Here is a 13,863-nt window from a genome sequence, read left to right on the forward strand (position 1 = left end):
GGAAGGGGTTAAAGGGATCCTACCCCCCGAGATATAATTCCTACTGCTAGTGTGCAGAGTGCTGGCGATCACTGACTTGGCTCAGGACATATTGATATCTTTATTGACAGGCAGGCAGCAGCCAGCGGTCAGCGGGGGCCTCTGTAACCATTTATCCTGCCCTGATGGCGGTCCGGCCATTAGACTCTTCCTGATTCTGAACAAACTCTTTGGAGCCATTAGAGAACCCATCTGTAAGCCGTTACTTTATCTCCAACCCCCTTATAATCGGCTCAGATGTTATATTAGGATGAAACTACTCGGAATCTGTTTCCCAATTGTACACATTTATGGCAACTGGAAGAGTATTACGGTGAGATCACACACTGCGGGATTGTATAATCTACAGTACAATGTAAGGGAGGGGGATTCTAAGAAACCGCATTCACTCCCAGCTGAGAGATAAGGATGTGACACCTGAAATATGATTTATCTGGTCGGCCATATTCAGATGGCTGAGTGCGAGTTGTGCTGAGAACTCGCATTGGACATCACATGGGCACATACGGACTGTACTGCCAGCCAGCATGGGGCAGCACAGACATTGCAGATCCGATTCTGGTCCGGGAATCAAACCAGAATAAGACAGTTTTTTATGTGAATCACGTAAATGAAAAAGCTTATATTAACCCCTTAGTGATGAAGCCTGTTTGCGCCTTAGTGACGGAGCAAATTTTCGAAATCTGACATGTGTCACTTTAACATACAATAACTCTGTAAAGGTTTTGCATATCCAAGGGATTCTGACATTGTTTGTTGCAGCTAAATGAAGTACAATATGTGGCGAAAAAGCAGACCACTAGAATTTGTGTAGATTTATTAAAAGCGCCATTTGTTATTCCCCCCCCCCCCCCCCCCATTTTCTATTGCAATATCTTCTTTTCAGCAAGCATAAAATGCTCCCTGGTAGCTTTACATCCCTCCATATTACCGAGGAGATGACCAGCCGGCCTATGTGCATCAGCGGTCAGACTAAAGATCATTCGTTCCCATAGCAGTAATTCTTTACATGTGTAAAACATAAAGTAAACCAGCAGCGACTGACCTGCCTACCGATCAGCGCTGGTTACATCAGATCAAGAGTTGGTCAGTGTAAAAGGACCCTTAGTCCCAGAACTGTAAAACCATTTCTCCCCCATCAGTATAGACATCATATAATGAATAGTAGTCCTCGCTAACATAGGGGTGTTTCATGTCTGGGCGGTAAATGCCCATCATGTGTTATCACCTATAACGGTATCACATGTCATCCATATTTAGTTTGTACTCCAGCTGAATGAATAAATCTACATAACTATCTGCAGCCGGTGACCGAGGAGAATCTGTGACTAATAGATAACATACTGAGCATGAGTCAACAATGTGATGCAGTAGCAAAAAAATAGGCAAAACCAATTCTGGGATGTATTAAGATTAGAGATGAGCGGGCAGGTACTCGCATAAGGCACTACTTGCTCGAGTAGTTTGACTTAGCGAGTACGCTCACTCATCTCTAATTAAGATAAACAGAGAGTCTAGATCACATGAGGTCATTATTCCCTCTACTCTTCCTTAGTGAGACCTCATCTGGAATACTGTGTCCAGTTCTGGGCACCCCGATTTAAAAAAAGACAGACAAACTGGAGCAAGTTCAGAGAAGAGTTACCAAGATGCTGAGCGGTCTGCAAATATTGTGCTATGAGGATTGGTAATTATTTGGGAATGTTCAGGTTGCAAAAGCAAAAGGTCAAGAGGAGACTTAATAGATGTCTACAAATATCTGAAGGGCTGTCACAGTGCAGAGGGATCAGCCCTATTCTCATCTGCACAAGGAAAGACTAGAAGCAATGGGATGAAACTGAAAGGGAGGAGACACAGATTAGACATTAGAAAAAAAAAATTTTGAAAGTGAGGGTGATCAATGAGTGGAACAGGTTACCACGGGAGGTGGCGAGTTCTCCTTCCATGGAAATGTTCAAACAAAGGCTGGACAAATATCTGTCTGGGATGATTTAGTGATTCTGCACTGAGCAGGGGCTGGACCCGATGACCCTGGAGGTCCCTTCCAACTCTACCATTCTATAATTCTTCTCTGCTGTATTTAGTGATTACTACTCACCTGGGCGGTTACCTGTAGGAATCCCCTCTTTACACCGCTGATCGCCCCTCACATTTGTCTCTGTAGTCGTAATATTGGTTAGAACTTCATCCGGATACAAAAGCTGTGAGACAAATATTGTAAAAGTCAGCAGACGGTTGGAGAAGTCGTGTGGAAGGTTTTACATGATCAGAAAAGGTCATTAATCATCATGATGACCAAAACTGACCGGACAGCAGCAGTTATCAGTCATGTCAAAATTAGAGGCTTCCTAAATTGATTCTGTCATCAGGTTCATGAAGTTTGGCTTCATTAAACCGCTTGTTTTCAGAATTAAGTGCGTTTCTCTTCCCGATTATCTGACAAGTGTATTTCTTTTTATCCTTAACTGTAGTGACAATTATCTGGGATTTACATCCAGATGTCTTGGTTTACTAGTCTTGGTCATCAGACAAGTAATTGGACAGTTTTTGGCACCGGTACTCAAGAAAGACATATCAGAGCTTGAGCGGGTTCAAAGAAGGGCAAAAAAAAAACTAATAAGTAGAATGGGTGGACTACAACACCCAGAAACGTTAGCAAAATTAGGGTTAGTTTTTAAAAAAAAGTCAGCTGAGGGGCAACCAAATAACCATATATAGATATATCAGGGGTCAATACAGAGATCTCTCCGATCATCTATTTATACCCAGGACTGTAACTAGGGGGCGCCATCTTCGTCTAGAGGGAAGGTTTCCACGCAACATCGAATGGGGTACTTTATTGTAAGAGCAGTGATACTATGGTACTTTCTGCCTGAGGACATGGTGATGGTGTACTCACTAAAAGAGTACAAGAGGGGCCTGGAGTGTAATAATATTACATGTTCTATCACTGATTACTTCAGAAAAGTGAGCGATACAGGGATTATTCCGATTGCTAGATTGCAGTCGGGAAGTGTTAGCATTTGTTCATGGAGGTCTGGTTTATGCTAGTATTGTTTTGTATTTTCCTCCCAGCTTTCTCTAGCACTGTTGGAAATGTCTATGAGAGTGTTCTGCTACCTGTTGAACCTGGTTAGCAATTAGGGAGGGCTCTTATTCCGGTCTTAGCTGTGGTCCTGTGCTGGTTATTCTCAGTCTTCACCTGATGGTTGTTGGAATCAGAACTGCATCTTGGTCTCCTGTTTTTCCCAGATCATCTCAAGCCACGTACTGTGGTTAGTGGTGGTAGTTGTATTCTTACTTAAATGTTTTGCTTCTGTTGTAGATAGGGACAGTGAGTGGCCAAGGAACGTGGGTTTGGTGGGTTCCTATTAGGATGGGACATCTGCTTTGGACAGAGGTGGGAATGTAGAGAACTACTAGAAAGTTTGATCCTTTATTTCTTTTTATGTTCTATTTTCTTTAGCAAATATTGCAATTTTTCAGCAATAAACAAGGAGAAGTATTTACAGTAAATATATTGTAAGCTAAATTGTATAAAGATTTGTAAAAAGTTGCCAAAGTGTCTATGATTTCCTGAGGGTTAAAAAGCTTATTGTTTTGGGAGTCACGGATAAAGGGTACGTGGAGTTTAGATGATTGTGATTTAGCTGTTTTGCTAGTAGGGCTCCTGGTTTCTTGCCTTGCCAGTAATAGTCACTCTCAGTTTTCTTAGGGCAGGTCGTGGTCGTACATCTGGAGCTGCTGAAGCTGTTGGTTTACAGCAACTATCTATTCAGCTCTCTCTGCGGAAAAAGGTAGTTTATTTTGTCTGTGTAGTGAACATGGTTGTGTTTTTCATTCTGGTTGAAGAATTTCTAAGGTTTTTGTCATAGGACACGTTTTTTTTTAACAAAGTGGCTTCTTATAAAGGCCTTATGGGGGCACCAAAGGATGGAGGCAGAAAGCATATAGTTGTTTCGACAGATTTTAATAGAAAAGTGATTCATGTGTTCCTGAATTGATATCATTATAGAGGCGTGATCTGACCATGATATGGTGCCTATGGTTGTGGAAGTGACATTACTAAGGTTTCTATCCACCAACATAAAATCAATATATTGTACTGCACACCTTATGAGGGTGTGAGAAGAAAGTATTATCGCGATCAGTTTGATCTTGAATGCACTGAATATTAAAGAAATTATTACTATTGAAAAAAGGGACATGAAACTATACTATATACTACCCCACTATACGCAACATTTATAACAACCTTGTCTAATATTCCAGGATTGAAGCTGGTGCCCCGAGAACTGTCACCACCCACGAGAGCCACGGTCGATGCCTGGAAGTCCCTTAAACAGAAGCTAAATAATTAGAATTGCCTACAGAAACCAACATTACCTATCGAACCCTAACTACCTAATCCCAATCTTAGCTTTATCAAACTGGAGGCGATTAGTAGACGATCGTATATCGGCAGATGGGGTGAAGTCCTTTGAATTGTTACAGACGGCTTATTGGGTTCCAGATAGAGATAGGCTTAAATACATCAGGATCAGTTTCTTCCTAAGTAATTTCCCAATTTCTATTATTCCCTTTGGATATCATAACTAAAGTCACTGCACAGCCAAATCTGAGGAAATCGGAGACATACTGCTTCTACAATATGCTAACAGGGAACCATAGTCCAAGGAAAAAAGCCAATAAGTTAAATTGGGAAAAAGAATTGGGAGAAAAAATTTCTATCAGAATGTGGTTGGAAGCATTTAAAGGAGCGGTACATCCCACAGAAGGGGCAGCTATTCGAGTCCAAATTAAAATTGTAGGTGAGATGGAACTATTCTCCCCAGCTTATGGCCAGCAGTACAAATAGGTGAAGTGGTATTTGCTGGAGAGAATGTGGACAGATCAGTATTTGATCTCCCATATTTTGGTTCTGCCTGAAACTGAAGGGCTTTTGGGAAGAAATTTTTACCCTCTTATAAAAAACTTTAAAAAAAAAATACCCCAAGGGTTCCGAGTCTGGCTCTTCTGCTGATGAACTTAGATAGCTTCCCCAAGCCTGGCAGGTACCCGATAGGTCATGCTTTTATAGTTCAATCCGTTTTTATTGAAATTATCAATAGGATAGGTTAGAAAACATACAACTCAAAAAGGTCTAGCAGGACCTATAAAACATGTATAACAAAAGACATAACATAAATAAATCGGCCTCTTCTTGAAAATATCCATCTAAATAAAACTCTTGGAGGGGCCTAGTGGGTGACCCCAATAATGGTAATACCCAAACATGCAATTTGAGAATAAAATGTTTGCGGTCTGTAGTATTCGGGTAGAAGTCCGAGGCCTTATCCTCTTGCAACAATGAAAACAAAAATGACATATACAAAAGAGAGAAGAGACAAAAAGAGAGATGAATTATGGGAAGAGAAAAAGCAAGAAGGCAAAATGAATAATAAAATATAAAATAAATAATATTTCTAAATAAGTAAAAAAAAAAAGGATGGGTAAACTAAAGGGTAGATAGTTGGTTGAAGGAAGCGGGAGAAACGGGGAGGGGGAATCCCCCAAGAATGTTTAATATCCAGATTGCTACCTTCTAATAACCCGTCTCACCCCCGCGGCAATTGAGCAACTAGGAAAAGAGCGCTCGGAAATCTGAAGAAGATTCAAAGTCGATCCACAATTGCCATACCGACAGAAATTTTTCAGATTCTCTATTATGTTCTGCACATAATTCCTCCATATGGCGCAGATGAGACATTTCCTAAAGCCACTCAGTCATGGAAGGAATTGGTGTGGAACGCCAATGGCTCGGGATAACTGCTCTTGCTGCTGCTAAAAACCCTTTTTCTGTGAACCTATTGAGCCCGGCAGTATGGATGGGAGAGCAATTTGGGCATTATTGCTAATATTTCCCCGGCTGATTAAGTTATATGTGGAGAATACCTTGTCCCAGAAAGGTCTCAACAAGTCACAGCTCCACCGAATGTGCGTCATTGTACCCCTATCAGTTCCACAGCGCCAACACACCTCAGACACTGAAGGGAATATAGCATGAAGGCGGGTAGGATATCTATACCATCTTGTAAGAATTTTGTAATTTTTTTCCTGTGCAGCACAGGCCATAGACAGTTTATGAGTAAAGATGAATGCCTTCCGCCACTTATTCTGTGAGATCATGACTCCAATTTCCTGTTCCCAAGCCCATTTGAAACCAGGATCCGTGGTGTATGTTTCTTGGATCAGCAGACCATATATCAGGGATACTACGTATGTCGGAGGGGACCCTCTTGAAAATAGACTCTCAAAAGGTGTGAGGGCTGTTAGAAAAGTGTTTCTATCTCCTTGAGTGTTAAGAAAAGAGCAAAGTTGGTGAAATTCTAACCAGGAGAGATTCAGTTCACCAGACCTAGATCTTAATTCTTGAAAGGAAGGCACTGAGGGGCCACCTAGGACATTGCGAACCCGGGGGTCCTCTCGAGCCTCCCAACCCATGAAAAGACCTTGGCTGTTACCTGGTGGGAATGCTGGGTTGGAGAAAAGTGGTGTGAGGGGACTATCTAGACTTGACAGGATCTGCTTTTGTATTTTCGAGTCCCAGAGTTTAAGTGTCTCTTTCAATAGGTAATTGGTAGATAGGATTTGAGCTCTGTCACAGGGACGAATCCATGGGAGAAGTCTTATCGGAATCGAGCAATCCGCCTGCTCTAACTGTATCCACTGCTTGTGAGCTGAGTGGTAGTGCCAGTCCACAATATGTGTTAAAACCGCTGCAGCATGGTATAGTCTGAAATTTGGCAGACCTACACCTCCACCTTCTTGGGGCAAAAGAGCGTACACACTCCCACCCTGGGTCTCGAGTAATCCCCACACAAATTTAATTAGAACCGACCTTAATGAATTAAAGAACGATGTAGGGGGTATGATAGGTACAGCCTGGAAGAGATATAGGAATTTAGGTAACACATCCATTTTTAGGGTGTTTATCCTCCCAAACCATGAGATGTCTCTGTTTGCATAGTTGGAGGGGTCTTTTAGGGTGCGCTTAAGGAGGGTCTGATAATTTAAGGGGAACAACCTAGATTGGTCAGTAGGGACAAACACCCCAAGGTATTGGATAGAATCTCGTTGCCATCTAAATGGAAATTGCTCTGAGATATGTTTTTCTGCTAACGGGAGTGAAATGTTCAGAGCTTCTGTTTTGGAGTAATTTATTTTTAAGTTCGATAGATGTCCATATCTCTCGAACTACTGTATTAACAACAAAAGTGTGGTATGGGGGTGGGAGATGTACAGTAGGAGGTCATCAGCGTATATGGCCGTCTTATAATTGTTCCCCCCAATTTGAAGGCCTTGTATATTTGGGTTATTTCTTATCACTGCTGCGAGATGTTCCATTACCAACACATACAGAAGAGGTGACAGAGGGCAACCCTGCCTGGTGCCATTTCTGATATGTATGGGAGAGGACAATAATCCATTCACCCTTATCCTAGCAGTAGGACATGTGTAAAGGGCCAGTACTCTGTCCAGAAATTTGGGGCCAAGTCCAATTTGTTTGAGAGTTGCTGACAAGAATCCCCAATAGACCCTGTCGAAGGCCTTTTCTGCATTCACGGACAGCAGACAGAGAGGATAAGACCCCACTCTCGCTCTAGATGTTGTTAGTAGAGTTTTATAATGTTGTCTCTGGCCTCCATACCTTTGATAAATCCTGCCTGATCTGTGTGTATGATGGAAGGGAGGAAAGGAGACAATCTGTTAGCTAGTGTCTTGGAAAAAAATTTAATGTCCGCATTTATCAGTGATATAGGTCTATAATTAGTGGAAAACTGTGAGATCCTTACCAGGTTTAGGCAGGACACTAATGTGTGCTTCCAAGGATTGTCGCGTGAAGGAGGAATCTGAAGAAATCGCTGAAAAGACTTTAGCTAAAATGAGGGTCATTTGTTCCCTAAATAATTTGTAAAAGGTGCGTGTAAAGCCTTCGGGACCTGGACTCTTCCCTGTTGGGGTGGATTTAATTGTCTCCTTATCTCCTCTTCCGTGATGTCAGAATCCAATGTCTCTCTGGAATCAGTGTCTAATGTAGGTAAGGCTGTCTCTGCAATGTAAGCAGAGATTCGCTCCATTAGAGTAGATGGGTTCATGTCTGCAAACTGTACCCTAAAATCATATAACTGTGAGTAGTAAGTCCGAAATATATCGAGGATCTCTGAGGGATTGTGAGTGTCTAAACCCACTGAGTTTTTAATTCTGGCGATGTAAGTGTGTGCCGTCCGTGGATGCAGCAGTCGTGAAAGATGCCTTCCCGCTTTGTTGGAATACTCGTAATCGAAGCATTTTCATTGATCTCTAAAACGTTGGTATTTTTTATCTAGCTTAGATTGGAGTTCCTTCCTTGCTATGACTAGGTCTGCCAAAGTAGCTGGAGAAAGGGTATGTTTGTGAGCAGTTTCTAAATCATTAATTTTTTGGAGGAGGTTAAACATCTGAAGGGCCCCTTCCTTCTTAAGTCGCATACCGTGTTTAATTAGGATGCCTCTAAGGACACATTTCAGCGCCTCCCACTGGGTGGGTACAGATGTGTTGTCTGATGCATGTGTTTCTAAGAAAAATTCAATGTGCTCCTTTATGTCAGCTACGCATAAGGCATCTTATGGGAGGTTGTCATTTAACTGCCAAGTCCACTGCTTATCAAAGCAGTCTGGCAGTGTTATGTTCACAAATATTGGAGCATGGTCTGACCATAGCATGTCCCCAACAGAGGCTGAAGGTTGCCAAGATAGTGCGTACTGGCCTAGCAGAAAGTAATCTATGAGACTCTATGAATTGTGTGGGTGCGAGTAGAAAGTGAAGTCCTTATCTTGTGGGTGTAGAACTCACCAACTGAAGGGCATGCAGCATGCGTTTAAGTGATTGCAATTGTCTAGTGGAGATTGAGCCTCGGCCCATCAAGGTGTCAATATTTGGGTTCAAAGTAAGGTTAAAGTCCCCTCCGACAATGAGCACCCCTTCAGCGAATTCGGACAGCTTGTTAAGGAATGAGTGACATGCTGTGACCTGTCGCTGATTGGGGGCGTACCAATTGGCAATGGTAAGCCTAGTCGATCCGATCATTAATTTGAGGAGGAGGTAACGGCCCTCTGGGTCAAGGCATTTGTCTATCAGGCAGTGAGTCAGGGATTTATGTATTGCAATAGACCCCCCCGGAGCGAGAGTCAGGATTGGCGCTGTGGAACCAATGCGCGTAGTAGCGGTCTCTTATGTTAGGTACATGCCCAACTTTAAAATGTGTTTCGTGGAGAAGGAGCACTTGGACCCCCTGCTTATGCATGTGGTAAAGAATCTGTGACCATTTCTGAGGAATATTAAGTCCTCAAACATTCAATGAGCAAAGTTCGAGGGGCGCCATTAGTAAGGTTATTTGGGGGGGGGGTGGAGGAAGAAGGGAGGGGAAAAAAAAAAAAAAAGGCAGAACAGTTATTGGTTAGAAAGTAGAGATGGGTGAGAAGAAAGTTGCTACAAGAGCAATGACAGACGTGTATCGCCTAAGAAGTTAGAAGAAATTTAAAGTAACAGAAAAGAGGAAACATTGGGGGGAGGGGTTGTGATTTAATCTGCATCCTAGAACCAAGGACGCGATGTCCCTAATGGGTGGCAGGCTTTCTACAGAAGAGAGCTTCCCCCACACCGGGATGCCAGCCATAACATAACACCATATAATTTTAGGGCAATAAATTAAAAACTGAAATTAACGTCCACATGGGTGAAACATTTTCTAAGACCCAAGAAGTCCCACATCCTATCTCTGTTGTACCTCTAGAGAAGCAGACCCACTTTGGCTAAACATTTTCTGTATTTTTCTCTTATTAGCGCCAGCACCTTCCATTGGTGCCTGATAAGACCTCTGTGGTTGAATTCGCATGTATGGGGCACACCCCTAGATTCACGGGAGGATCTGTCTTCTGCTCCCTGCATACCGCAGGCCCAATGGAGCGCTAATTGTCCAAGTGCTTTAGCGTATTCATCTCCCTATCATGGGAAGGAGACAAACGGCCATGGGCTATTTTACTGCTAGAAAGTCTGCTAACAATGCAGGATGGAGACATCCAAGGGTCCCATGGGTATTCCAGCAGGAAGCTCTATGTAAACGAAGTACCGAGTCGACCTGGGCTCTGTCTCCTACCCCACCTATCTCCCCTGCGACGTCTTTCCGATCTCTGGGATCTTGGGGGTACCCCCTAAAATGAAGTCGTAGGCATAGAAGGCCAGTCGTGAATCATTATATTGGGAAGGCCTAAAGTTGAGGTGAAAGAAGAGATGTCTCTGGGAGTCTGGAGCACGTGTAAATGACCCTCGTGACGAACTTGTAGGCGGAAAGGAAATCCCCATGTGTATGAGAGGTTGTGTTGGCGCAAAGATTCCAAGAGAGGTCGCAGGGCCCTTCTTTTTTGCAGTGTGACCCAGGATAAATCGGGAAGTACTTGTATACGTTTGCCCTGATGAAGTATCGTTTGACGATCCCATGCTTTTTTCATTATGGAATCTTTCACTTGGTATCGGTGGACTCTGCACATTATGTCTCGAGGGCGGTCCGGGTCAAGGGACCTAGGGCCTAGGGATCTATACGCACAGTCCAGCTCAAGGGGGGAGTCCTGGATGGAATTGAAAATGTGGCGTAGGGTGTCCCCTAGATTTTGTTCCACCTCTTCAGAGATACCGCGTATTCGAATATTATTTCTCCTTCCTCTATTTTCTGTGTCATCAATAGAATCCGCTAAATACTGCATTTGATATGCATGGGACGATATTAGTGCCTCCTGTGCATTAACTCGGGATGATAGATCAGCCAGGGAAGTCTCTACTGTAGTAACCCTCGTGTCAATTTGGTGAATCTCTGTGCAAACAGAGGCCAGTTCGCTTTTATATGAGTTCTCTAATCTAGCGATATATGCTTCCATATCTTCTTTAGTTGGTATGGCTTTTATATGGGAACTGAGAGCTCTGATTTCAGCTAATGCTGCAATTCCCTGCATAGGTACACACACAGTGGGAAATGTCATGTCTGCTCCTCTGTATGGGAGATCAGTGCTGCTTGCCATGTTGGAGGAATGATCTCTGCCTGTAGAGGGTAGTGAGGTGCAAGTGTGGCCAGAAGCTGATTGTGTTGAGGGGGAGCTGGGAGATGTGGTGCAGCCAAGTACCTGACTTCTGGTAGCTTTGTCCAGGAGAGGGTGTTGAGGACCTTCTCCCTGTAGCAGGCTGTCGTTGTCCTCTGATGCTGCTGCATGAGGGGTTAAAGGGGTTGTCTCACGCCAAAACGTTTTTTTTTTTATTCAATAGGCCCCCCCCCCCCCGTTCGGCGCGAGACAAACCCGATGCATGTGTTAAAAAAAAAAACGGGTAGTACTTACCCGAATCCCCGCGCTGCGGCGACTTCTTCCTTCTTCTTACCTACCTTAGTAAGATGGCCGCCGGGATCTTCACTGTGCAGTCCATTGCCGATTCCAGCCTCCTGATTGGCTGGAATCGGCACACGTGACGGGGCGGAGCTACAAGGAGCCGCTCTCCGGCACGAGCAGCCCCATTCAGAAGACAGAAGACCGCACAGCGCAAGCGCGTCTAAAATCGCCAGAAGAGGCGATTTTAGACGGATCCATGGAGACGAGGACGCCAGCAACGGAGCAGGTAAGTGAATAACTTCTGTATGGCTCATAATTAATGCACAATGTATATTACAAAGTGCATTAATATGGCCATACAGAAGTATATAACCCCACATGCTTTCATGAGACAACCCCTTTAATGAGCTCTCCCCTCCTCCACTTGCTTTCTCCTCTATTGCTGCACAAGGGGATAGTTAGCTCTTCCTTCCTCCACTTGCTTTTTCCTCCGTTGCTGCTGCTGCACGAGGGGTTAATGAGCTCTCCCCCTCCTCCATCTGCATTCTGCCCCACTGTGAGCAACGCTGTGTGTGTCGGAAGCAGTGAGCGCTGCTGTCCCTCCATGTGCTTCTCTCCCCGCTCTGCTTGTAATATAGGAGCGGTCAGAGTAGCTCCTGCAGGCTGTGGTTGGTCCGACACGCATGCTGCCGCCGCGGCCGCCATGTTGGCTTGAGCCCGCTCTGCCTCCACTCTTCTGGATCCAGCTAGGAAGCGCTGGATGTTCTGTGCTCCTGTTGCACCCGCTGGAGAGGGGGCAGGAGGGGATATCTTATCTTATATTGAAATGCTGGCAATTAGACCGGAGAAGAGGGTATGCATGTCCTCACTCTCCCATAGCCAGGCCACGCCCCCAGGTCATGCTTTTATGATGCCAAAAACAATTATAGCAAAACAATGGAGATCCCCCCCCACTTCGCCATGCGTCACTAGCCACGCCTCCCCTATGTGCTGCTATTTTAAGGTTTGTGACACATGAGTATGAGTTCGATTGCAATAGTCCCAGAAAGGAAGGGTGGGTTACTTACAACAAGTGCCGTGCAGTCAGGGAACAGCTGCCTGTAGGATTTTCCAAACTAGGGAAGCGTCCGCTGATGCGAAGGTATGATCTCTGTAAAATTTGGCAAAAGTATGCAATGAGAACCAAGTTGCTGCCTTACACACTTGGATAGCTGAAGCTCCATGGTGAACCACCCAGGAAGCCCCCACCGCCCGCAGCGAGTGAGCAGTCACGCAAAATGAAGAAGACCGTCCCTTGGCACGGTAGGCCTCTGCCACCACCATGCGAATCCACCTGGAGATGGTCATTTTGGAAGCCACAGATCTCTAAAGCGGCCCTTTAGGAATTACAAACAAGGACTCTGTCCGACGGAAGTCCTTAGTACTGGCAAAGTATATCCGCAAGGCCCGTTCGAGATGTAGCCGATGCAAGGTCAGTTCCTTTGGATGCGCTGGAGAAGGGCAAAAGGACGGAAGCACAATATTCTCATTAAAGTGGAAAGAGAACACCACCTTTGGTAGGAAGTGTGGTACGGGACGCAGTACCACCTTGTCCTGATGGAAGGCCAGAAAGGGGGACTCGACCGACAAAGCGGCCAGCTCGGACACTCAGCGTATTGAAGTGATCGCCACAAGGAAAACTACCTTCCAGGACAAAAGACACAATGGCACTTCCTTTAATGGCTCAAAAGGATGAGACTGTAGGGCACCCAAAAGCAGATTGAGATCCCACACGGGCATGGGTGACCGGAACGACGGAGCAGCGTGGAAAATCCCCTGAAGGAAAGTGTGGATTGCCAACTTGGCGGCTAGCGGTCTCTGATCGAGGATCGAGAAAGCCGAGACCTGGCCCTTCAGGTAGCTCAACTTCAGGCCCATGTCCTGCTTGTAGGAAGGACAACACACAAGCCAAAGAAATCCGGATTGGATGGAGGGGACGGTCTTCGCACTAAACAGGCTTCATTTCCAGGCTCGATGGTAAATCTTTGACGATGATTGTTTCCTTGCGCTAATCATGGTTCGAATGACCGACTCTGTGAAACCACGCTCCCTCAGAATCGCGGCCTCAACATCAATGCCGGTAAATGAAGCAACTGTTAATTTGGGTGGAAGAGCGAACCCTCTGAAAGCAGGTCCTCTCGCTCCGGTATTTGCCACGGTGCGCCGATGAGTAGGTCTATAAGGTTTGCGTACCATGCACGCCTTGGCCAATATAGCACTATTAGAATTACCGGGCACCCCTTCATCCCGATCTTTTTGAGTACTCTGGGTAAGATCGAGAAAGGCGGGAAAATGTACGGGAGGTGGAAATCCGACCACGGTATTCCTAGCGTGTCCAATCGCTATTGCCTGAGGGTCCTGGGACCTAGCCACGAAATGCTATACTTTGCGA

General features: G+C 44.8%; 1 protein-coding gene across 1 annotated transcript in view; it reads right to left on the bottom strand.

The window, feature by feature from the left end:
* The window catches only part of LOC136627332 (zinc finger protein 665-like), a 35,162-nt gene that overhangs the window by 5,489 nt on the left and 15,810 nt on the right, over positions 1–13,863 (bottom strand). Inside the window, exon 5 of the mRNA XM_066602346.1 lies at positions 2,138–2,240. Within this exon, the coding sequence (XP_066458443.1) occupies positions 2,138–2,240 (103 nt within the window). The remainder of the gene's footprint in view (positions 1–2,137; positions 2,241–13,863) is intronic.

This window comes from Eleutherodactylus coqui, chromosome 5 (genome assembly GCF_035609145.1).
Source record: "Eleutherodactylus coqui strain aEleCoq1 chromosome 5, aEleCoq1.hap1, whole genome shotgun sequence".
NCBI lineage: Eukaryota > Metazoa > Chordata > Amphibia > Anura > Eleutherodactylidae > Eleutherodactylus > Eleutherodactylus coqui.